Genomic DNA, 27,654 nt, shown 5'->3' with positions numbered 1-27,654 from the left:
AAGACTCCTAAAAGGTCGATTTGGCCCCCATTTGATTTTTTAGGTCATTGGGGTTGACCAGATGAGTTACATGAGTTCTGGATATGTTAGTGATCTAAGTTCTAGGTTAGCAAAAAAAGGAAAGCAATGGTGGTCAAAATTTGGGGTACGAGAATGATGATGAGAAGGATAATAAAGAATAGTCTCACCTATCTGTTTTATTTTGGATCAAGCTCCTACCACTGCGATACAAGCAATTGTTGTTAGTGAGAGTGCGACTATATTTCCTTATATTATAGAGTCATTCAGTGGCTGCACCTAGCCCACCTAGATCATCCTAGGTGCCATGGGTTGGGATGTTAAGCCCTAAAAAGTCAGAATTCACTCGCTTAAGGTATGATAATCCCATTTGTTGTGTGTCAGAGAGATATCTCATGACGAGTTTCACCGTACTTGAAAGTATGCTCACATAGAAACAACAAACATTATATTAGGATGAGATGCAGTTAGATAGAGAAAAGAGCCTATCATATCTCGGTATTTACTTTTTTCACCTGGTGTTCCATTTTCGTCCTTGTTAAGGTTGCACGCAGTCGACATTGAGGTCACTATTACTTTGGAATTCTCCATATTAAACCTTTTTAGAAATCTTTACAGTATTTGGCTTTATTTAAACTCATTCTGTATAATTTCAAAAAATTCCTTGCATAAGGATTCGTTAGTAGCACCAGAAATGATATCATCGACGTAGATTTGAACTAATAAGATGTCATGTTTGATTTTCTTGATAAAGAAAGTTTTATCAACTTGCCATTTTTGGAACATCTTTTCAAGCAAGAATTTTCTCAAACGATCATACCAAGCCATATGAGATTTTTTAGTCCATATAGCATTTCCTTAAGCTTGAAAACATGATTTTGAAATGTTGGGTTGGCAAAACCTAGATGTTGATCAGTGTAACACCCCGATAAAATAAGGCTAATTATTTTAATTGAATTAATATAATATTTATTAATTTAATTAATTAATTGGAAATATTATTGGATTATTATTATTATTATTTTGGAAAATATATAAGTTGGGATAAGAGAAAAGTTTCTCATTTTTGGAACAGAAGGGTTTTTACGTGGAAGTTGAGAAGCTGCAGAGAAGGGAGAAGCTGTAGAGCAAAGGCTGAAGAACGGAAAAGCGGAAGCGTTGAGTTGCCGAATTATCTCAGGTAAGGGGTCTGAATCTTATTAAACGATAATATGCGAGCAATTTCATGTATATGTTGGATTGTTGATGGATTTTGAGGAGGTTAGGGGAATTGGGAAAGTTGGGGTTTTGATGGAAAATCACGTCGGATGAAACTGTGTTTAGACTGTAATTGAATATATGGTTAGGTTAGTTATGAATCTCCGAACATATAGCTTTTTACGGAAGTTGAATCGGAGGTCCGGAAGTCCTCCAACGGCGGAAAATGCGGAGAACTCTGCATTCTGCCTTGTGTTAGCGCAGGTACTGCTGTTTTGTCTGCGTTAACCGGTTAACCCAGGGTGTTAACCGGTTAACACTGTTACAATTTGTGAATATGTTGAGTTTTGCCTGCGTTAACCGGTTAACCTATAGCGTTAACCGGTTAACACTGTTGCGTTTTACCAGAAGCGGTATTTTTCCTGCGTTAACCGGTTAACCTATAGCGTTAACCGGTTAACACTGTTGCAGTGTGTAAAAATTGTTAGATTTTATGTTGTGAACCCAATTGTGAGTGGCCTATTGTAGTTAATTATGATGAGTAATTTTGTTGAGTTGTATGTCGTGCTATTAATGATGATAATACCATGACTATATGATGTTGTTGTTGCTATGTTGATTATGAGGCATGTTTGGTGTGCATGCATTCATGAAAGGCCGATGCCTAGTGATGAACGGACTGAGTTCCAATGATGTTGTTGACTCCGGGCTTGTTGAGAGGCTTGGTTCCTTACGGGGAACTCGGATTCTATGGTGATGAATCTGGGAGTGGTGATCCTGTAGTTGGTCACCAAATGGGTATACCGAGTCGTGTTGAGTCATGCATGGGTGTGTGCATTGCATTTGATGTGTTGTTTTGTTGATGTTCATGAGTTGTTGATTATGATGATGATTATAAGCTGTGTTGGCATATGTGAAATATATAATTATGTTTATATTTCTGTCGCTATATTATTATTTGATAATGTAATTCTCACCCCTTCTGCATGTGTTTATGTTCATCTATGATGAGCAATGTGCAGATAAAGCGGAGTAGCTATTGTTGAGGTTTGAAGAATAAGCGTAGAGTTATTCTACAGAGTCGAGTCAAATGCTCTGGTCATGTGATACCGGGGATTATGGGATTCGATAGATAAATTATATTATTATCTACATTGTTATGATGACTATTATGTTGAGATGTTTTGTTGAGATGATGTTGAACAGTATTATGAACGGTTATATGGCGAACGTTAATCTTTTGTTGTTGTCCGCTGCGATGTTTTAACAAATTAAATAATATGTTTTATGTTGTGATGTGTGATGCGATAATTGTTATGTTGTAAGAAATGTAAACTCTTCTACATGCTGTACTCTGATAATTTATTTAGATATGTCGTTTGGGTAGAAGGGTGTTACATTAGTGGTATCAGAGCATGGTCAGTCCAGTCGAGTCATAATGTGATGTTTTCCCTGTTGGTCGATTAGTGTAAATGACACTGTCGATATTTAACGGTTGTAGTTGTGTTGTGCAGAGTATGGCTGGAGAAAATGACCGTGCGATTGCTGAGGCTTTGGCTGCTATGGCGCAGGCTATGCAGGCGCAGCAGAATCCGCCGGTCGACGAGTTTAAGAATTTGGGAAGGTTCCTGAAGAATAACCCTCCTACATTCAAAGGGCGCTATGACCCAGATGGTGCTCAGATTTGGCTGAAGGAGATTGAGAAGATTTTCCGGGTGATGACGTGTACTGAAGCACAGAAGGTGCAGTTTGGTACGCATATGTTATCTGAAGAGGCTGAAAACTGGTGGGATAATACTCGACAGAGAATTGAAATACCAGGTACTGAGATGACTTGGGAAAGGTTCAAGACGGTCTTTCTGGAGAAATATTTTCCTGCTGATGTGCGATGTAAGAAGGAGATGGAATTTCTAGAACTGAAGCAGGGTAACATGTCTGTTGCTGACTACGCTTCGAAGTTTGAAGAGCTGGTGCAGTATTGCCCTCACTATAATAATGCTGATGCTGAGGGATCCAAGTGTGTCAAGTTTGAGAACGGGTTGCGTCCCGAGATCAAACAAGGCATTGGTTACCAGGAGATTCGTAGGTTTCCTACATTGGTTAACAAGTGCAGGATATTTGATGAAGATAGCAAGGCTAGGACTGCTCATTACAAGAGTCTTAGTGAGAAGAAGAATAAGGATCGTGGTAGTCCTTATGTATCTCCGAATGGTAAAGGTAAGCAGAAAGTGGTAGATGAGAAGAAGCCAAGTGGGGGAGGATCTTCCATAGCTGGTAAATGTTTCAAGTGTGGCGAGCCAGGCCACCGTGCTGATAGCTGTACCAAGAAAGTGCTGAGATGTTTCCGATGCGGTCAGACTGGTCATAGAGTTACGGAATGTAAGGATGCTGGTCCGACATGTTTTAATTGTGGCGAGAAAGGTCATATCAGTTCGCAGTGCTCGAAACCGAAGAAGGCGGCTACTGCAGCTCATACTACTGGTAGGGTGTTTGCCCTGAGTGGGACTGAAGCTCCTAAAGAAGATAATCTGATTAAAGGTACTTGCTTGATTAATAATGTTGAATTGCTTGCTATTGTTGACACTGGTGCTACTCATTCGTTTATTTCGTATGAGTGTGCGACCAGGATTGGTATGATTATGTCGTCCCTAGGCGGAAGTATGGTGATAGATACTCCTGCTAATGGTTCTGTGAAAACTTCTGTTGTCTGTCGAGGTTGTCAATTGACGATCTTCGAGAAAGAGTTCGTGGTGGATTTGGTGTGCTTACCCTTGCACCAAATTGATATTATTCTGGGAATGAATTGGCTAGAATTCTATGGCGTGTTTATCAACTGCTATAGGAAGACGGTACGGTTTTCTGAAGTTGGTGAGAATGATGAGGCAAGATTTCTATCTGCTAGGCAGGTGGGGGATTTTGTGAAAGATGAAGCTCAGATATTCGCTTTATTTGCGTCTCTGCAAGCGGATAAGAAAGTGGTGAGTGTAGATTTGCCTGTCGTTTGTGAATTTCAGGATGTGTTTCCGGAGGATGTAAGTGACTTACCTCCAGAACGTGAAGTCGAATTTGCCATTGACTTAGTACCAGGTACGAGTCCAGTGTCGATGTCTCCTTATAGGATGTCGGCAACTGAATTAGTTGAATTAAAGAAGCAGCTTGAAGAATTGCTTGAGAAGAAGTTTGTGCGTCCAAGTGTTTCTCCTTGGGGTGCACCAGTATTGTTAGTGAAGAAGAAAGAAGGTACGATGAGGTTGTGTGTCGATTATCGGCAGTTGAATAAGGTGACTATCAAGAATCGGTACCCATTGCCGAGGATTGATGATTTGATGGACCAGTTGATTGGAGCTCATGTTTTCAGTAAGATTGATTTGCGATCGGGTTATCATCAGATCCGAGTGAAGTCAGATGATATTGCGAAGACTGCTTTCCGTACGAGGTATGGTCATTATGAATACACTGTGATGCCGTTCGGTGTGTCTAATGCTCCAGGTGTGTTTATGGAATATATGAATCGTATATTTCATCCGTACCTTGATAATTTTGTTGTGGTGTTCATAGATGATATATTGATATATTCTAAGACGGAAGAAGAGCATGCAGGACATCTGAGAATTGTTTTGCAGGTGTTAAGAGAAAAGAAATTATATGCAAAGTTATCTAAATGTGAGTTCTGGTTGAAGGAAGTGAGTTTCCTTGGCCATGTGATTTCGAGTGGTGGAATTTCTGTTGATCCTGCTAAAGTTGATGCTGTATTACAGTGGGAGACTCCGAAGTCTGCTACTGAGATACGCAGTTTTCTGGGGTTAGATGGTTATTATCGCAGATTTATTGAGGGCTTCTCTAAGTTGGCATTGCCGTTGACGCAGTTGACTAAGAAGGGTCAAGTGTATGTGTGGGATGCAGCTTGTGAAGCGAGTTTTGTTGAGTTGAAGAGGCGGTTGACCAGTGCTCCAGTGTTGATCTTGCCTAATCCTGGTGAGTCCTTCGTTGTTTATTGTGATGCTTCTTTGATGGGTCTTGGTGGTGTTTTGATGCAGACTGGTAAAGTTGTAGCTTATGCTTCTAGACAGTTGAGAGTTCATGAGAGAAATTATCCTACGCATGATCTAGAACTTGCAGCTGTTGTATTTGTGTTGAAAATGTGGAGGCATTATCTGTATGGTTCCAGATTCGAAGTGTTCAGTGATCACAAGAGTCTGAAGTATCTGTTTGATCAGAAAGAGTTAAATATGAGGCAGAGAAGGTGGTTAGAATTACTGAAGGATTTTGACTTTGAATTGAGTTATCATCCCGGTAAGGCTAATGTAGTTGCAGATGCGCTGAGTAGAAAGTCTCTACATATGTCTATGATGATGGTTCGGGAGCTAGAGTTAATTGAACAGTTCCGTGATATGAGTTTGGGTTGTGAAGTTTCCGCTGATGGTGTAAAGTTGGGTATGCTGAAGTTGACTAGTGGAATTCTGGAAGATATTCGGAATGGTCAGCAAGTTGATGTCGCTCTAGTTGATCATATTACTATGGTTAACCAGGGAAATGGTGGTAATTTTGAGATTGATGAGAATGGCATCCTGCGATTTAAAGGTAGAGTTTGTGTTCCTGAGGTGTCTGAATTGAGAAAGAGTATTCTTGAAGAGGGCCATAGGAGTGGATTGAGTATCCATCCAGGTGCAACTAAAATGTATCAAGATTTGAAGAAGTTGTTTTGGTGGGCTGGTATGAAAAGAGATGTTGCTAAGTTTGTGTATGCCTGTTTGACTTGTCAGAAGTCAAAGATTGAACATCAGAAACCGGCAGGTATGATGCAACCTTTGAAGATTCCTGAATGGAAGTGGGATAGCATTTCCATGGATTTTGTGACGGGATTGCCGAGGACGGTGAAAGGTAATGATTCTATTTGGGTGATTGTGGATCGATTGACTAAGTCGGCGCATTTCTTGCCGATGAAGATTAATCACTCTTTAGAGAAGTTGGCAGAGTTGTATATTGAGGAAGTAGTGAGGCTGCATGGTATTCCATCCAGTATTGTGTCTGATAGAGATCCCAGATTTACTTCTAGATTTTGGGAGAGTTTGCAGAAAGCGTTGGGGACTAAGTTGAGGTTGAGTTCAGCTTATCATCCTCAGACTGATGGTCAGACTGAAAGAACTATCCAATCCTTAGAGGATTTGTTGAGAGCTTGTGTGTTGGAGCAGAGTGGTTCTTGGGATAGTTATTTGCCGTTGGTGGAGTTTACTTATAATAATAGTTTTCATGCTAGTATCGGTATGGCTCCATATGAAGCATTGTATGGTAGGAGGTGTAGAACTCCATTGTGTTGGTATGAGTCCGGTGAGAGTGTGGTACTCGGACCTGAGATTGTGCAGCAGACGACTGAAAAGGTTAAGATGATTCAGGAGAAAATGAAGATTTCTCAGAGTCGTCAGAAGAGTTATCATGATAATAGGAGAAAGGCACTTGAGTTCCAAGAGGGAGATCATGTGTTCCTGAGAGTTACTCCGACGACAGGTGTGGGAAGAGCTTTAAAGTCTAAAAAGCTTACTCCGAGGTTTGTGGGTCCGTATCAGATTTTGAAGAGAGTTGGGGAAGTGGCGTATCGGATAGCTTTACCGCCGTCGCTTTCTAATCTGCATGATGTGTTCCATGTATCTCAGTTGAGAAAATATATTGCGGATCCTTCGCATGTTGTTCGGTTGGATGATATCCAGGTGAGGGATAATTTGACCGTTGAGGTGTTGCCAATTCGGATAGATGACCGAGAAGAGAAGACCCTGAGAGGTAAGAAGATTGCGCTAGTGAAAGTTGTTTGGGGAGGTCCAGCTGGTGAGAGCTTGACTTGGGAGCGTGAAGATCAGATGAAGGAGTCGTATCCGGCTCTATTTGCTTGAGGTATGTTTTCGAGGACGAAAACTTCTAAAGTGGGGGAGAGTTGTAACACCCCGATAAAATAAGGCTAATTATTTTAATTGAATTAATATAATATTTATTAATTTAATTAATTAATTGGAAATATTATTGGATTATTATTATTATTATTTTGGAAAATATATAAGTTGGGATAAGAGAAAAGTTTCTCATTTTTGGAACAGAAGGGTTTTTACGTGGAAGTTGAGAAGCTGCAGAGAAGGGAGAAGCTGTAGAGCAAAGGCTGAAGAACGGAAAAGCGGAAGCGTTGAGTTGCCGAATTATCTCAGGTAAGGGGTCTGAATCTTATTAAACGATAATATGCGAGCAATTTCATGTATATGTTGGATTGTTGATGGATTTTGAGGAGGTTAGGGGAATTGGGAAAGTTGGGGTTTTGATGGAAAATCACGTCGGATGAAACTGTGTTTAGACTGTAATTGAATATATGGTTAGGTTAGTTATGAATCTCCGAACATATAGCTTTTTACGGAAGTTGAATCGGAGGTCCGGAAGTCCTCCAACGGCGGAAAATGCGGAGAACTCTGCATTCTGCCTTGTGTTAGCGCAGGTACTGCTGTTTTGTCTGCGTTAACCGGTTAACCCAGGGTGTTAACCGGTTAACACTGTTACAATTTGTGAATATGTTGAGTTTTGCCTGCGTTAACCGGTTAACCTATAGCGTTAACCGGTTAACACTGTTGCGTTTTACCAGAAGCGGTATTTTTCCTGCGTTAACCGGTTAACCTATAGCGTTAACCGGTTAACACTGTTGCAGTGTGTAAAAATTGTTAGATTTTATGTTGTGAACCCAATTGTGAGTGGCCTATTGTAGTTAATTATGATGAGTAATTTTGTTGAGTTGTATGTCGTGCTATTAATGATGATAATACCATGACTATATGATGTTGTTGTTGCTATGTTGATTATGAGGCATGTTTGGTGTGCATGCATTCATGAAAGGCCGATGCCTAGTGATGAACGGACTGAGTTCCAATGATGTTGTTGACTCCGGGCTTGTTGAGAGGCTTGGTTCCTTACGGGGAACTCGGATTCTATGGTGATGAATCTGGGAGTGGTGATCCTGTAGTTGGTCACCAAATGGGTATACCGAGTCGTGTTGAGTCATGCATGGGTGTGTGCATTGCATTTGATGTGTTGTTTTGTTGATGTTCATGAGTTGTTGATTATGATGATGATTATAAGCTGTGTTGGCATATGTGAAATATATAATTATGTTTATATTTCTGTCGCTATATTATTATTTGATAATGTAATTCTCACCCCTTCTGCATGTGTTTATGTTCATCTATGATGAGCAATGTGCAGATAAAGCGGAGTAGCTATTGTTGAGGTTTGAAGAATAAGCGTAGAGTTATTCTACAGAGTCGAGTCAAATGCTCTGGTCATGTGATACCGGGGATTATGGGATTCGATAGATAAATTATATTATTATCTACATTGTTATGATGACTATTATGTTGAGATGTTTTGTTGAGATGATGTTGAACAGTATTATGAACGGTTATATGGCGAACGTTAATCTTTTGTTGTTGTCCGCTGCGATGTTTTAACAAATTAAATAATATGTTTTATGTTGTGATGTGTGATGCGATAATTGTTATGTTGTAAGAAATGTAAACTCTTCTACATGCTGTACTCTGATAATTTATTTAGATATGTCGTTTGGGTAGAAGGGTGTTACAATCAGCATATACCTCCTCTTGGATGTAGCCATCTAGAAAAACACTTTTTACATCCATTTGAAATAATTTGAAATTCATGATGCAAGAGAAGGCCAGTGAGATCCATATTGCTTCTAGTCTAACCACAAGAACATAGGTTTCATCTAAATCTATTCCTTCTTATTGATTGTATCCCTTCTCAAGGAGTCTGACTTTATTTCTTAAAACATTGACATCTTCGTCCAAATTTTTGTGAAAGACCCATAGAGTACCAAGCACTAGATTAGTTGAATCTTTGGGAACGAGTTCCCAAATGTTGTTTTGTTCAAATTGATTTAAATATTTTTGCATGTGAAGAGACCAATGTTCATCGATGATAACTTTGTCGATTCCCGTTGGTTCAACTTACAAAACAAAATATATAAAGTTACATACCTTATTAGTGGATCGTTGAGTAGTGAATCCCTTAGAGATATCTCCAATAACATCTTGGATAAAATGGTCTATTGTTGACCTCCATTTTTTGGAAGATCGGGATGTTCTGGAGGAGTATATGCGATTTACTCTTGATCTGGTTCTTCATCTTGATTTTAACTTTGTCATTGGTATGGTTTTTGATCATTGTCCTTGTAACACCCGAGGTCGGAGAGGCTGAAGAGTGGTTTCATGTGACACCCGAGGGCGAGGGAGTGGTTGTTTATGCATGAGGCATGACAATGAGACACTCCTAGCAACTTCTAGGGGAAAAACCGAATTCACATCGGAATGAGAGGGATCCTGAGGCTATGCAGGTATGGGACTGCATGGTTGAATGAAGGCTTATAAGGATTAATTGGTACTACCTATACCAACAAGATGCATCTTCTTTTCGGTAGCCTGACCAATAAGAACTCCATAGTTAAGCGTGCTTGACTTGGAGTAGTATTGGGATGGGTGACCTTCTGGGAAGTTTCCCGGGAAGCATGTGAGTGAGGATAAAACATGCTGAAAAGACCCGTGTTGGTTTGTGGGGTCAGTCGGTAATCCTGAAAGCAGTTTGGGCTGTTACAAATGGTATCAGAGCCAAACCTCTCCCAGTACGATGTGGTTCGGGGACGAACCAAGCGGAAGTTGGTGGGCATGTAACACCCGAGGTCGGAGAGGCTGAAGAGTGGTTTCATGTGACACCCGAGGGCGAGGGAGTGGTTGTTTATGCATGAGGCATGACAATGAGACACTCCTAGCAGCTTCTAGGGGAAAAACCGAATTCACATCGGAATGAGAGGGATCCTGAGGCTATGCAGGTATGGGACTGCATGGTTGAATGAAGGCTTATAAGGATTAATTGGTACTACCTATACCAACAAGATGCATCTTCTTTTCGGTAGCCTGACCAATAAGAACTCCATAGTTAAGCGTGCTTGACTTGGAGTAGTATTGGGATGGGTGACCTTCTGGGAAGTTTCCCGGGAAGCATGTGAGTGAGGATAAAACATGCTGAAAAGACCCGTGTTGGTTTGTGGGGTCAGTCGGTAATCCTGAAAGCAGTTTGGGCTGTTACAGTCCTCTTGGTTTGTCTTTTCCAAGATACATGCACATTTGACAATGTCTACTTCTATTGGCTTAGGTCTATATTCATCAAAGGTAACATGAACAAATTCTTCGGTTGTCAGAGCTCTTTTGTTAAAGACTCTAAAAGATTTGCTAGAAATGGAATATCCTATGAATATGCCTTCATCAACTTTTGCGTTAAATTTTCTGAGGTTATGTTTTATGTTGTTAAGGCTAAAGCATTTGCTTCTAAACACATGTTAGTGATAAATATTCTGATTTCTTCCTTTGTATAGTTCATAAGGCGTCCACTTCAGAATTGGTATTATCAAGACACAATTCATAACATAGCGAGCAATGCTTACTACATATGCCCAAAAGTATTTAGGAAGATTGATCTCATTGAGCATCATCCTCGTAAGCTCTGCTAGAGAACTATTTTCTCTCTTGTGCTTAAAGTCACTTGTCCAATAATTGATATCAGAGCAAGATGATTTTGTTAAGGATTAATGCTTGCTTCTAAAATGGAGAATCAGAGTCTGATGATGATCATAAGCTACTGTGGTCAAGAGCTATGAACAAGCTTCTGATGAATAATAGCATATGAGCAACTCAACCTCTGATACTCATAATTTGATTTTCTAGTTTTGATAGTATATAATTGGGTCATTTGATGTTTAACATCTGTTCACTTATGTGTCATGAATCTGAAAGGTCTTTTCTGACACTTCGGTTATAAGTTGTCGGATAGTAAATATTGGTTAATGATATATGTGTTTTGAATATGTGTATCTCTCCGATGTTTCATTAACTTGTGTTTCCATCTAGTACATATTTTCCTTCACTTTTATAGACGACTCTCTACAATCTAACTCTAAACCAATTATTTATCTATGAGAAATAATCTCCTGGTTCAGAAGATCCTAAGTCAAGAATTCTCCTAAGAATTATTTTGTCTTGTGATCCTTGAGTCATATTAATAAATACAACCAATTATGTTTAGTTAAGCTAAGAAATATGAATTCCTTCATAAATATTATTCTCTTAACAAAAAGAATTGAGTTATCTTTTGAGAATCAATGGTTCTGAGTAAAAATAAATTCTATTTTGTTTTTCCTTTAATGATGTGTTTTATAGTTATGTAATTAATTAATTTTAAAAATATATATATCTACACACAACTTAATATTGGTTGGAAAGGTTAGAAAATGACTTTAACTCACTCATCTTGGTGGATCAAAAGAAATGGATGCATGTGATTAACAGTCATGCAAGAAGTAGAGAGAAAAAGGCTTCTTTATTATTAAAACCAGAGGATAAGTATAAAGACTGATTTCCGTATGGATCAGAACATTTGACATCGCCTAAACCTTTCCAAATTTCAATGGAAAATAATCATGACAGTTGAGAAAATTTGACTATTCAAAAGGAAATTCAGCAGCATCTGACTCGTAGTCAGAAGGAGGATCAGGGATTCTCTGAAGTCTTATCTTCTTCTTCTTTGTCAAAGATGGTTTGCTCACCTTCAATGCTCTTGATGAATCCGACCTTGGTTTTGAACCTTCAACCTTTTTAGTCTGACACTTCAACGTTCTTGACGCTTCCTCAATATTTGCCTTATTAACCTCACTTAGAATCCCTTCATGGGAATTTTTGAGATAACCGCTCATGGTTTCTGAAAAAAGTTTGCTAAGTTTGGAAGGAATATGATTTCTCTTGCATCAAAACTCTATTTTTATAGAGAATTTTGGTTAAAGTAAAATCAGTTTTGGATACTGTAAACCAATGATAATTGGAGAGTAATAAAATCATTATTTTCAAACACGTCTCTCCAAATTTAACTGCTTCGATTCTCTTTAAACCCTAGCTGAAAGATTCTACCTTGACCATCTTGAGAAGTGCAAGAGTTGTTTACAAATTGTTCCAACTAAATCTGAAATCATTTCAAATCTTTTATCTAAAAGGGAAATCAAACATGTTTTTAAACTATTTTTATCCTGATTCTGATTTCATCCCAAACATTTATTCGTGTTAAAATATTTTGTCTTCAATATCTTTTCTACTTCCTTTTTTTCTTGATGACAAAAGAGGGAGTAAATATAAAATTATTTAAGTACTTGGAATCTGACTTTTATTGACTGTTATTATCTTGCTTAAATTCTGAAGAATTATATATGTGATTTAAATGTTAAATTTAATTAACCTGGATAGAACTTTGGGAGAGCTTATAAACCTAACCCTATGGACTGTTGGATTCAGGGGGAGCTAATAAACCTAACCCTAGTCAGTTAAATTATCAACCATTATTTTTAAATACTTATGTTTGTTATCATAAAAAATGGGGAGATTATTGGAACAAATTTGGTTTGTCCCATATCCTTTAGGTTTTGATGATAATAAAGTATTTAAAGAATAATAGGACATACTAATGTTTGTTAAGGTGTGAAAGACCTTAGACTAATATTTATATTAAATCCAAGCATTGGTTCTGACTATGAACATACAAAGAGAAGCGTGAAGATCATATTCTGATGTATCGGAAGTTGAAGAACTGAATCTGAAGAAGTCTTCTTCCAAAGAGGTCAACATTGAAAGATCAGACTTTGAAAGAGTCAGCCTCTGAAGAATAGACTTTGGAGAGTTTGCTTCTGGTGATCAGAACCTGGGCTAGTCAAAGCACAAGGACCAATGTGACACTGACGGGTCACTGTTCATCTTTGAACATACTTTATCACGTGATAACCAAAAGCTCTAGGTTTTTCATAGAGTCTGCTAGGATACAACTTCTAATTCCTTTTGTAGCAAAGGTTTTTCAAACTAGGTTTCACCTAACCTTACCGTTTGGTGAAGCATCTCAACGTCTCTCAATGTCTCTTTTGAAGCTTCTCAAAGGACTCAACGGTTGCATCTTCAACGGCTCTTTTCTTCACTATTCAAGGAAATAAAAGACTTGAAGATCTACATAAGACAAGAACACAACAATAGACAAGATGCACGTAGACACGCTGAATATACAAAACAAAGATTAACAATCAAAGAGAAGCTACTATGTCAAAGTTTTAGCACAACTAAATTTAGGATTTCTTATCCTTGTATCTTAGAAATCCTTAAGTCCTAAAAGATTCCTATTGTGTTATATTATTTATATAACTCCTATTGTATATCAAGTGTATTCACCCAACAATCATTTATTTTTTAGGTAGATTGTTAGGAAGTCTCATTATTGTGTGTGAGAGCAAGGAAGTCTTGAGCTTGTGTGCTGGAGTAAGGAAGTCTTTAGCTTATGTGCTTGAGCAAGGAAGTCTCATACTTGTGTGCTTGAGCAAGGAAGTCTCATACTTGTGTGTGTAAGTAAGGAAGTCCTGAGCTTGTGTGTTTGAGCAAGGAAGTCTCATACTTGTATGTGTGAGCAAGGAAGTCTTGAGCTTCTGTGCTTGAGCAAGGAAGTCTCATACTTGTGTATTTGAGCAAGGAAGTCTTATACTTATGTGTGTAAGAAAAGAAGTATCTTGCTTGTGTGCTTGAGAAAATTGTAATCTTGATTGATTATAGTGAAAATCTCTTGTAAGTACAAGGGGAGTGAACTACTCTAGATTTGTGAGAGGAACCAGGATAACTCTCACTACTATAGAAAACACATATCACAATGTTTGGAAAAAGGGATATCATAATGTTGGACCAACCGTTGTGAGGTAAGGTATGATTGTATGTATGACATTTTCTACCACGGTCATGCAATCATGATTGTATCTATGTAGCGCACTACCTACCACAATGATTAATTTGAACAATTGTTGTTATATTTTTTAATGCAAAATATTTAACAAAGGTTGTACTAAACAAATGTTGTGATATATACACCCGGGTTTATTATAAATCATGTGGAATTCTTATTTCACCATTGCTCACTAAACATATTACCTTTCAATCTGCACCAGAACATTATAATACGACAAATTAAGTTATATTAGAAGAACAAGTTCGCGTTCAATGCTTGACAAGAGTTCTTCAACTCATTTTCCACATTTTTCTCTTTAACAGTTAGAACATGCAGATAGCGGTGTGAATAATTCTTGTCAAGAATTGAACATGTACTTGTTTTCTAATACAAATTTATCTATCATATTATAATTTTCTAATGCAGTTTGAAAAGTTATATATTTGGTAAGGGATTGGAAAAACACTCAAACCACATAATATATAATAAACTCATCAAACATATCATCAAACATTCATCAAACCATAAACAAGAAACACAACACAACAAACATATCAAGTCATTAAATGCTTCAGAAACATATCAAGTCATTAAATGCTTCAGAAACGTACCATACATTATCCATAATGGCGTGTCCATAATGAAATAAGGATGAAGCTAAAGTTAGAGCCACAAACTTGTTTCTATCTTGAATGGATGTCATTCTGGATCCTTGACACAAGTTTGTAACACTAACTTTAGCTTCGTCATCTTTATTGGAACAAGTATCCCTACCTATAAGTCAAAACAAGCAGAAAGTTCAAACATTATAAAATAAGCTATTGAAACAGATTTTGGAAAAACTAATTTAGTGAAAGCGAACCTGTAAATACCCATTGACTAAGATTTGATGTTATGACTTTGTTTTGGGCTTTTCATATGAGAGAGACGACTAACAAAGTTGTTAAGGTTTCATTTTGAGAAAGACGAGTGAAAGAGTTATTAGGGTTTTGTTTTGAGAGAGACGATTGTTATTTACTGAAACGAGAGGTAATTTTGCTTATGTATAAATAAGTAGAACCTTTCACCACGGTTGAAAACAAAAACCATGGTGATATACAGGGTCAATCACATTAATATCACGATAAATGGTCAAATTGTTGGTGTTGGGATTCGAACAATTTCACTACGGTTGTTCTACATGACCGTTGTGATATGTCCTTTAGTAAATACCAAACAACAAAAAGCGTCCAAAAATAAACTATTATCGCAGTTAACATGATGACGGTTGTAAAATTGATGTTACAAAATATTTATTTTGTAGTAGTGTAAAATTGACGTTATCGCAATTAATATCACAATGTATTTTATATCCGCCGCTTATCTCTAACTTACTCAGCCTCTATAACCTTGTACTTAAAATCTGATTTAAGAATTAAAAAAAAAACACAAATATTGTGGCTTGCTAATAGCACACTTTGAGTATCCAATTCTACTATTCCTTTTGTGCTAATTCCTATATTCACTATTTTTATAATCAACTTTGTTACCATCGTTTTATACTTTATTGTCAAAGTATCGTCAGTTGAGGCATCTAACATAAGTCCTATATTTCTTCCTAGTCCCTATTTAAAATATTGTTCTTGTGTAAAATTATCAGTAATGAAAATATCTTAATCATAATTTTATATCTCTTATGCCTCGTGGAGATAATCAATTTCCCTTTTTCCCAAAACCAATGATGTAAACCATCTTGTTAATGAATTTGCTTATAGAATATAATATTTTCACGTGTTGAGGATCACGACTGCGGACCACATCAAAGAAATCTCAAGTATAACTAACTTATTGAGCTCTAATACCATAACAAATAAATGAACTCTTGGAGAAAATGAATGAAAGAGAAGGAAAATCCGGAAAAGCTTTTTGAGATTTCTTTTCAACTCTCTTCAGCATTTAATGGAATATTCTCGTCGGCAAATTGGAAATCCAGCCATCATCAATAAAAGAGAGACTCAAGAATTTATCAAGTTCATCTCCACTCAAGCTCTTCATCCATTTCACACGTTTTGATTTGTCTGCTCCAGGTCCTGTGCATCCCTCCTCCACAAAAGTAAGGTTTGATCTGTAGATATGTTAATTTCACATGTTAGTGCAAGATAGTGTTAATTTGATGATTCTCTAGTAAGAATAAAACTTACTCATGCCCAACATATCTTGTCTGACTCCAACCCTCAGGTTTAACCGCATCTGATAGGTAAGAATTAGCTATGATCACTCTTGCATAAGCATCCATAGCCCTCCCAAGTTGAAACTTTCCTCCTGTCCCACTTATGTTACAATTTTTAAACACAAATCCACTTGGATCATTTGGTGAATCTCTATATTGTGCTGTAATAACTCCATTCTTTTTTAGACCCGATTTTCCCGTTGAAAAATATATCGTACTTGCCTACATAATTATGAATAAGATATCAACTTGATCAGGGCTTATACCCGACTCTTAAAGCTAAAACAAACAGACTCAGTATTTTACCTCAAAGAGCGATTGACCTTGCCCATATATGAAATCTACGGCACCTTGGATGTAACAATTATTGTAGTAATGGCGACCGTAGTCATCGTTTAGGGTATCTTGCACTCCAAGAAAACTACAGCTATAGAAAGCACATTTATCTGCATGAATTTTAGCAGCTCTTGCTTGTGTGATGTTAGTGGCCTCTAATAATATTGGGTTGTTCAGTATATTCTACGAACATATGGAGTACATAAAATGAATTAATTATGTAATATTCAATAATGATTATGCTTTAAATAAATATAATTATTTTATATAACTAATTTACCGTAAAAGTAATGCCCTTTGCAGCTGTATTATCTGCTTTTGTTAAGAAAGTAGCAATGTCATGAGAGCCCCATTCTATACTTGTGGACTGACTACCAGCTCCTTCCAGATAAATGCATGGTTTGTTGATGGGAATGAAGACTTGCTCTCTGGATATATTGCACAAAGAATATAATGCAATTTTATATCATCTATAATTCAATGTATAATAAAAATGTTACATGTATTAATAGTTGAAAAGGAAGAATATACCTATAAACACCAGAGGAAATTTGGATATGAATCCATTGAGAGTTTCCTGCAGAGACAGAATCAATGGCACCTTGGATTGTTTCAAAATCTGCTTTGCCTGATTGACTAACAGTAATAGTCTTCAAGGGATTGATACAATCATTGGATTCACAAACATAAAATGCCAGAACTACAAATAATAAAATGAAAGCAAATATTGATGGTAGAGACTGCATTTTCCTCCAATTAGGTGCAAGTAAATGTGGTGGTGCAAACTCACACAATCAAAAGATTTTATAGCAGTAAAAAAATCAGATATAAATTTAGGGTTAATTACACTTTTGATCTTTTTTATTTTACATTTTAGTCCATTTATTTTAAAATTTAGTTTTCTTCTCTTCCTATTTAACAATTCTTTAATTTTTTTAGCGCTCATCCATTTTCGTAGAGGTTGCAGTGATGTTGAATTGATAATTAAGCTACAAAAAATAAATATATTTAGAATGTTATTTAATAATAATAATAATAATATTAATTTACTATGTTCAAAAAAGTTAAATATATTCTAAATTAAATCATAATGAATTCTTTAAAATATTATTTCAATAATTTATTTTTAAGAAATTTAGAATGATAGTTCTCATGAATAATTTATAATATTGTTTAATAATAGTATAAAAATCTAAATTTAGTTAAAATGAATAATTAAAATTTTCATATAGATTAAATATACTTTTTCAATTTCTTCTTTTTTAGATATTTTTAAAAACATTATTAGTTTACAAGAAAAAAATATCTTGGATAAATGCCACCAGCACCGCTACAACTTTGTTAATGTTATAAATGGAATGATTATGAATGTCCATTAATGGAAATATTTCATATTAATTTTTCATTCATGATATTGTTATTGCATGAGACACTTTTGTGAGGAGAGAAAAGAGAGAGAATATGAAAATAATGATTATATTATTGAAGAATGATTGTGTTATAAACTAATTTACATATACGTGTATTTATATACAAAGTTACTTGACTACTAAGTAATAAACTATAACAAACTAAGTAACAAACCCTAAACCTTAATTATCTTTGGGCTTGGGTCACACACAACTTGGATTATATCTTATATCTCAACATACCCCATATAATCTAAGTTGTCGAACATATGTTAATCGGAGTCTATCTGGATTATACCTAATTTCTTTCTAAAATTCAGAAATCTGTCGATCTTCAATCCTTTGGGGAAAATGTCGCCCAACTGTGATTCACTTAAGAAATGCCTTATTTCAACTTCACCCTGACTTACCATTTCCCTAAGAAAATGAAATCTAGCATCGCAAAACTAGATTATTCGTAATATTTATGGCTGACTTGTTGTCGATCTGTAACACCATAGGTTTTTTCACTTCAACCTCCATTTCTTCAAGCACAAATTTGATCCAAATTTATTGACACACATCATAGGATCATGTTATATATTCAGCCTCACACGATGACAATGTTACAACAGGTTGCTTTCTCGAGCACCATGAGATTGAGGAACCAAACACTTGAAAGAAATAACTAGTCATGCTTCTTTGATCTTCCTTATCTCCACACTAATCAATATCTTAATAGCAAGTAACCATAGCTTTTTTTGCTTTCAGAGTCTCATCGAAATAGAATTCCATAGTTTATTGATCCTTTTAAATATCCCAGGATTCTTCTTGTAGCCTTCATGTGTGACACCCTTGGTTCACTCATCTATCAACTCACTAACCCGACTGAGAAACATATATCAGGTTGACTGTTGCACACATATCTCAGAGATCTGAAAATTTGTTTGAACAAAGTTGCATCGACTTTGTCTTTTTTTTCGTGCTTCTCCAACTTCAAGTTTGGTTCGACATGTGAAGATGCAGGAGTCGAGTCATCCATCTAGAATCTCTTGAGTATCACTTTGACATACTTTCTTTGATGTAGCACCATACCTTGCTTCGACTTTTGAAATTCCATGCCCAGGAAATAAGACAAGTTTCCTAGATCCAACATTTCAAATTCCTTCTTCATAAGCTCTTTGAACATTGACAGGTTCTCCAAACTATTTATAGTCACTAGCAAGTCATCGACATATAAGAAGATGATTTTTATATCTTGTTCCACAACCTGAACATAGACACCATACTCAAATTTGAATTTGACGAATCCCAATTCGACTAAGAATGAGTTGATCTTCTTGTTCCATGCCCTAGGTGCCTACTTGAGACGATGAAGCACTTTGTGCAACTTGTATACTTTCTTTGCTTCCTCCTGAATCACAAACCTAAGAGGTTGTATGACACACACCTCTTCATCCAAAGGTCTATTCAAAAATGTTGATTTCACATCCAAGTGAAATGTCGACCAGCCTTGATTGCACACCAAGGAGACGACTAGTCGAACAATCTCTGTCACACCCCGATTTTGACCCAGAATCACCAATTAACACATTCATCATAGTCGTTACATCTTTACATATCATAACATGCATTCCATACCACATAATTCCTAGAATGTCAGTTGAAATAAATTTTCGGATTTACAGACAAACCGGTTGAATCAATTATCAAATGCGTGTTAAAACAGCGGGCGAAAAAGATTCAAAATCAAGCTTGTAGACATCAGTTTTATTAATCTACGTTCCACGTAGTTTAACCTGGTGTGCTTGATTTATTTTTTGGCTAACTTTTCGGTCACATTTTGGTCTGTCTGAGCGTTTTAACCAAGCGTTTTCCATTTTAAAATTTGACAAAAACCTGTATGTTTTCGAGAAGTTTATTTTGTGAAGATCATTTTGGTGCGCTCAGTTTAATTTTCTGGGAACTTTTACGTCCGATTTTTATTCATTTTGAATCATTTTATTTTTATCATTTTGTTAACATGTCCATAAAAAATAAATAGAATTAATTGTACTTTTATCATTGTTTTATTTTGATTATTTATAATTGTTTGAACTTTGTTAATTTTATTTCTTTTAAACTCTTGCTATCATCAATAAAATATCAAAGGGTATTTTGAGATTTTAGGAGTGTAGAAAACCCTATTTATTCATTATATATGTTCCCATTGGCCAAGACTTAGAAAAAAAGAACGACCGCACCATTATGCTTTTATCTCTCTTCTTATAAAACATTCATCTTTTTTACTTATAAAGAAAACCTACAAAATTTGTCAACTTTTTTGCAAGATCTCAAATGGGTTTTCTTTTAAATTTTCATTTTTAAAACAATTTTATGATGGGTGATCTATGAAGTTTCATTTAAACTGTGTTTCAATTTCATGTGGTAGATAAGTTTATTATATGTTAGATTTAATATTTACTATAAAGAAGTGGATCTAGGAATTTTCAAATATCTATGTCAAGAAGAAACAAGAAGATTAGCTTCATTGTTAGGAGTAACAATAACTTTGATTTTAGTTCTTCAATTTTTTGAACTTCCGAATAATAGTTTTTTTTTCTTCTTTTGTTATTGCTAAAATTAAAAGTTTCACAATGGATACACCTTTGGTTAATTCCACAATGGAGACTCACAATGTAAATGTGAACTTCAATGCTTTAAATTCAAGCTCAGTTAGTCCTCTAGCTCTTCATTAGAATCCATGTGCTACAAACAAGGAAGCGACGATATGTCTTTTTATATTTAGCAGATTTTTTAGATATTACTGTTTTGTGAAGTTAATGAAGAGGCTCATGCTAGCTAGGTCCATCGGCTAGATTGTGTTTTTAGCAACAACATAACACTGCCCACGACTCACTATGTAGTTTGATAACGTCAACAACCTTCAACTCACCAACACCCTTCAACAAACATTAACGACACATTAGTATTATTGCGGTAATGAGTCATTTTCCTTTTGTGTTGTAATCCACTGTTGAACTTTTGTTTTTTTATTTGGAGATTCGGTTTGATTATGTTGCAAATGCGTTGGATTATATTTTGAGTTTAAATGATGTAAATTTCTGTTTTGAGATTTTGTTCATGTAAATATATGCTTGCGTTTGATGCTGTTGTTTGGTTTATTCTTGCGTGTGATTTTGGAGTTAAAATTTAATTTAGCTTTTGAAATCGCTTAGATGCATAGGTTCAGGTGCTCGGCTTCTTATAGAGTGATTCATACATGAGTCTACTCTAAGTTAGCTTTAGAGTTAAATTCAGTTGCTTTCAACTTCGGTTGGTTTCCGGTCCCATGGCTTACTCTTGGGCCTTTTTACAATGAGTTTGGTTTATTTCGGTCCCTTGGCTTACTCTTGGGTCTTCTTAAAATGAGCTCTTTTCTTTTTGCATGCTCGTATTTACTTGTCTGTATTTTAATTACCCTTAAGTCACTTCAAACCATTTTCATAACTAAAATCTGAAGAAAAAGATTACCCTGGATGGAATATCCAGTCGTAACCCCGAATATTAGACCCAAGTTGTAAGAGCTTGTAAGCCATATGTATTCATCTTCTCTTCAAAATATTTGTAAATATTCAAACGTCTTTTTCTCAATAAAGTATGAAGAAAAAGATTACCCTGGATGGAATATCCAGTCGTAATCCAGAATGATGGGCCCAAGTTGTAAGAGCTTGCAAGTCATAATTGTTCGTATTCCGCTCAAAACACTTGTAAATATTCAAACTTCTTTTCTCAATAAAATTGAAAGAAAAATATTACCTGGGTGAAAGGTCCAGACGTAGTCCCGAGTATTAGACCCAAGTTGTAAGAGCTTGCAAGTCATAAATACTCGTCTTTCGAGCCCAAGAATACATCCAACCAATCAAACTCTTTTTTTCTCGCCGCCGTGCGATTGATCAGAAAAACCTTTTCATAAACGAAAGACATCTTGTCTTAAGATGATGTAAATCAATGCTTCGTCCACAATTTTTGAGTTGAGATAAATGACATTTTTCCAAATGTTGATTTGTAAATCCATTTGATGTGTGGTATACGTCTGCTCCTTATCTATTTTAGGTAAAACAATGTTTTTCATCGATTAATACAATATGGCTTTCGCTAAAATCGGCCAACAAAGAAACATTTTCTATCCATAACTGCGTAAGCCTTGAGTTCTCTATTGCATCCGGAGATACATAGGAGCAGGATTTGTAAATCTTGTCAGGCCCATTAATAAAAAACGTAGGTTTTGTCCCCTTCGTTGCAAAAAATCTAAAAACATTCTTCTCTCTCATATTCTTATTTCCCTCTTAATAACTCGAGAAAGCCTAACATTTCTAAGTTAACACTGACACGCACAATAAACCTAATGGTTCCCGTTGAGTACAATGGACGTGAGGGGTGCTAATACATTCCCCTTGCGTAATCGACTCTTGAACCCTAATTTGGTTGCGACGACCGTAATCATTGTCATTCTTTCTTGGGTTTTATCGATATTTTTCCTTTCCTTTTTAGGAATAAATAAAGTTCGGTGGAGACTCTGTTCAGTCCATTATTGCGAGTGTGTGATTGTGCTTCGCTAGGTCGTGTTCTCATTTTTTGAGGTGCGACAGATGACGACTCTGCTGGGGAGGCGGTTTCCCTAAGTGAGTCAAGCCTAGTTAGGTCATTTGTGTGCCTTTGTTTGTTTACTTGTGTGGCTTTTCTTGATTTTGATATCTTTATTATCATATGGATATAATCTATTGTATTGGTTCCATTATGCTTTGGTACTTGGATACTCTGATTGCAAACCTTGTGGGAAAGACTTTTTACCCGAGTCTCGAGTAAAAACATAAGATAGGACGAGGTTGAGTAGTGCGGGTCCGTGAGATGAATTTCTCATTGGGTCAGTGCGAGAACCTTACTTAGAGTAGATCCTTGGGAGGATGTTGTCGCCCGGAAAGTAAGTTGACATAAGCTTCAATATTTTCATTAGGATTCATGACTCCGAGAACCATTTGTAGAACCTGTAGCGGGGTTTTCGTTACCTTTAGGTTTATTGACTAAACCAAAAGTCAACATACAATTCGAGTCGCCACCGCACTTTTATTTATCCAAAGGAAAGGCTAAAAAGCGAACAAAAGTCAAGTAAGAAGTTTTTCAAATAAAAAACTAGAGATCTAGGTAAGAGGATTGGTTATAAAATGGGAAGGTTTTACGCACCCAAAACATCCTTAGTACTCTAAGGGAACCCTTTTTGCAAATATGTGTTGTAGGTTGGTATTTGTGAAAATATTTGTGCAAAAGATTGGAGGGATGAGAAGAGAATAGATTATATTTACAAATTTTATTGTTTGAATGGATGAACCCATTGCCTACGTACCATCACAAAAGAGGATCAAAACCTCGTAGTTCGTGGTAAAAATTTCAAAGATTGGTGAATTGATTTTAATCAAAAGCCTTAAGGTCTTTTGTTATCAAAGGGAGAAAACTCAACCTAAACCAATAATCCACCATGCGAGGAAGGCTTCAACATGCTAGTGAGGGGTTGACCCTACAATAAGCATGGAAGGCTTATAATCTAACACTAAGGATGAGGCGAGATTTACATCAACCACTATGATAACTCAAACTTATGACTAATGTTTTTGAAAAGAGTTTAACAAGTGGCCATTGGAACCACAAAACAACTTGAAATGGGTTATATTTACAAGTTGAATTTATTTACAAAATGAGGTCAAAGTTGGATTAAAGTTTATTTACAATGAGTATTTATGAAAATGGTTTTGAAAAGTCAAAGGCCTAAGGCCTAGGTTTCTAATTTGAAATAAAGTCAAAGTTTTAAAAATGATTTTTGGCTTGGTTAGAGGGGGAGAGGAGAGAAGGGCTATTCCTAAAGCATACAAAGATAAGAGGGGAGAGATAACCCTTGGAGTTTCTTTTCTTGGAGTCATAGAGATGACTCAAGATGCTCCTTTCCTTTGGATTTAGCACACAAAGCAAGCAATCAATAATTTGAATTCAAGCTCCTAGGATCTCCATTTGGCTTGGCTCTTAACTTGGCTACTCATGGCAATGGTCCTCTTTTCCCAATCTTAAGATGAGATTCCTATCACACAGAAACACACATTAAAAAGCTCACAACATAATAAAGGGAATGGACAAAGAATAAGTTTGAGGAGAAGTCCTTTGAGGTCAACTTTGAATTTTAGCATTCTAAAGGCATGAGGCCTAGTTTCTCTTCAACACATTTTGCATTCTAAAGGCATGAGGCCAAGTTGCTCTTGAACTCCTTTAAGCATGGGTGAATCCTAATTCTAAGTCCTTTCTCTTTTTGTATTTTGGTTCACATCAAAACAAACACAAAACAACACAAAATAGCAATATATTTATATACAATAATGGGCTAAAATGAGCAAAAGAAAAATGACATAAACATAAAATATGTGCTCAAGTGAGCAAAATGAAAATCAAGATGAATAATGAGCAAGAAATAAATGACATTAAAAGTAAATGACAAGAATTTAAAAGCTCAAATTAAATTTAGTAGTTAGTAGAGTTATGTTAGCTTGTCATAAGACAATGTAGAGCTATGTTAAGCAATCGTAAGTGGACTAATATAGTAGCCACACCTATCTGAGGCCGATCAATAAGAATTTAGGCAAAGAACATAAGTTAGAGGTCATGACTAGTAAGCCAAGCTCCATAAACTTGCCATGCCAAATAAGAGGGGAAGGGCCTTGTATTGACTTTTGGTTATTTGCTTGACCAAGAAGTAACCTATATTTGACACAAAATAACTCACTTGATCATGGATCAAGTTGAGTTTGGTTTGGATCAAAGAAGATTAAACTTCTATTTTTCAAGACCAAACTCAAGAGTTTAACTCATTGGTCATTGAGGGAAAGAAAAGGATGAAGATGAAAGGAAGGGAGGGGGGATTAAGAAGACAACAACCAATCCCAATTGATCAAGGGATAACTCATCCTTGATCAAATTCATTCATCTCTCTAGGTGATGATCCTTAAGGATTCTCAAACCACAAGATCCAATGAATTTGATCAAAGTTGAATCAATTCAACCTTGGTCAACACCAAAAAGAAGAGGAATGAATATAACAAGTCAAGAAGTCAATAAATTGTTTTTGGTCATTTTTGAATTAAAAGAAAATACAAATAAAAAACAAACAAACAAAGTTGAACCTTAAATTTAATTCAAAACAACTTCAATAAGTTCAATTAAATTTTCATAGGTTCAACATAGTCAAACAAATTTTGACTAATTTTCTCACAAATTTTTAAAGCCAAAAAGCAATTAAAATCAATTAAAAACAACAAAAAATAGCATAATATGAATTACAATATCAACTCAAAACAAACAAGAAATTGTTGAGACTATTTTTCATTGACTTATCATGATCCATAGAAGCTCTGAAAATATTTTTGTATTTTTCTAAAGTCAGAAAGCATTTTAAAATGAATTAAAATCATTAAAAACCAAATAATTCATGAAAAATATCAAATGAGGTCACAAAAATAATTAAAAATCATAAGATGAAACTAGATTTTTCAAGAAAATTTTTTAAGTTGGTCTCATATTTTTCTGACCTCATATGAATTTTTTATGAATTATTGAAAATAGAATGAATTAAAAGAAAATAAAGAGAAAATGAAATAAAGCGAAAAAAGTTGAGCCACCGGATCCGTCTCATTAAATGACATGGTGTGTTACACGGCCTGGATCTAAGGGTGCATGATGTACTCAAGTCAGCAGCGAAACACAATGAATTAAAAAAGTAATTAGAATGGGTGCACGAGATTAGATCGTGAGGGAGAGATCAAATGGCTGTGATCAGTACACGTGGTGGTGGTGGTGGAAACCACCACCTTCTCCGATCAACCAAGCAGAATTCGGCCAGAAATTGCAGGAAAACGAATCTCATCAAAAATGAAAAACAAGGGCTGGAAATGAAGCTTATGTGATGTAGATCATCCTTGTACCATTAGATTCCTCTCATTCTTCCTATATTGAGAGAAAAATGAAGGAGAAAATCATGGTGTCCACACGGATTGATCTTGAAATGGAAAATTAAATGCACCAAAAGTTTGCCTCAAGTATGAGGACTTCAGAGAACCACAAAAACACAAGAATACTACATTGAATCGTGAGTTTCAGATCCAAACAGTTTGAGCTTATACCTTCAAAAATGGTGGGTTTCTGGCCACGAATCCTTCAAGCTTTTTGCTCCTTTTTGATCTCTGAGTATAGGGAAGATGATTCGCTAAGGAATCTAGCTTTGAAACTCAATTAATGTTGCTAAATTTCAAGCTCAAAAATATTGAAAAAATGGTGAGTGATTCCTTTGGTGAGGGTTGTGGTTTCAATTCAGCAGCATGTGGGATCTCCAAAAGGGTTTTGAAATGAAGGAGAGGAAGCCATTATTTATAGGTAAATGCATCGGATCATCACACTTTGCTCATGTGCACGGGAATTTCAATTTTGAATGCATGGGCCTTTATGGATGTGTGAGAGGCCCATGAATGGTTGAAGGGACTTGCTGAGCTCATATGGAAAGCATGTGGTCGTGCACATGGGATGGAAAAGGCTTGCATCTCAAGTTTTAACATAAAATGTCAAAAATACACATAAATGAAGAAAAAATCGAATCTCTCAAATGGTAGATCCAAATGATTATTGTCAGTAATGGTTGGAAAGCTCTTGAAATAAGGAATAAAAGTCATGTTGGGAAAAAAACCATTTGACATGTGCAAATTTATCAAAACTGGAATGGAAATTTCAAGTGTAAAACATGTTCAAATCACTTTGAAAAAGTCAACCAAAAGTAAGCTTGGTCAAACCCCTCTGACCTCATGATACAAGCTTCAAATTAAACAATCTCCAACGTCAAAGTTGTATATATTTTCAAGATAGTCAATTTAGACTCAAAGTTTTCATCATTTGGATTTTCTATGACAAAGTTATGGGCATTTGAAGTTGGGTACTTTTTCAAATTCAATGAATTAGGTCAAAGATGACCTATAATGTTTTGCAATGGCACATGTATTTCCTTTAGTATTATGAAATTTTGTCCAGCATAACATTTGAATTAGACATCTCAAGATTTCCAATGCCTTTGGTCCCACCTAAAAATAATAAAAATTTAGAAAGTTATGCCCTTGGCAAGTTGACCCAAAATTATGGTTTCAACCAAAATGACCTATAATGTTTTGAGATGAATGATGACCTTCCAAGCTTCAAATGGATTTTTTATGAACATGAAAGTTGTTAATAAGGTTATTAGGAACATATTTTAGTTTTGGGTCATCTTCATTTGACAAACACATCAAAAGTTATAGCTCATTGAACCTCAGTTTAGTCAGATGACTTGACTGGTCAACTTTTCAAAGTCAAACTTCCAATCTTGATGAATAAATGACTGAGGGGACTCAAATAGGCTAATATATGCATAAAATGATAAATTAAAGAACTTCCCTTGATTAAATTTGATCATAGATTGAGATTGCTTCATGGGCAAGGCACAGTCAAAACACAATGAAATTAGGGTTTCCTTGGGAAACAATCTGCAAGACCTTTGGGTTATCTTGATAAAATTGGAAAATTGAGATACTTGGGAGACATGTATGATGATTAGGACCTTTGTGGACCATTGTC

The 27,654-nt window shown here is 35.9% G+C and overlaps 1 protein-coding gene across 1 annotated transcript; it reads right to left on the bottom strand.

The window, feature by feature from the left end:
- Positions 1-15,984: 15,984 nt before the first annotated feature.
- On the bottom strand, positions 15,985-19,171 carry LOC127137771 (probable pectinesterase 55). The gene is made up of 6 exons (XM_051064193.1): positions 19,078-19,171; positions 17,126-17,294; positions 16,875-17,022; positions 16,565-16,777; positions 16,230-16,480; positions 15,985-16,153 (listed from the first exon to the last, which is right to left on the bottom strand). The coding sequence occupies exons 1-6, from the start codon at positions 19,169-19,171 to the stop codon at positions 15,985-15,987; spliced, it is 1,044 nt and encodes a 347-aa protein (XP_050920150.1).
- Positions 19,172-27,654: the final 8,483 nt, after the last annotated feature.

This window comes from Lathyrus oleraceus, chromosome 4, assembly GCF_024323335.1.
Source record: "Lathyrus oleraceus cultivar Zhongwan6 chromosome 4, CAAS_Psat_ZW6_1.0, whole genome shotgun sequence".
Taxonomy (NCBI): Eukaryota; Viridiplantae; Streptophyta; class Magnoliopsida; order Fabales; family Fabaceae; genus Lathyrus; species Lathyrus oleraceus.
The sequence above is the reverse complement of the archived record's forward strand: the minus strand, read 5'-3'. Positions and strand labels throughout refer to the sequence as shown.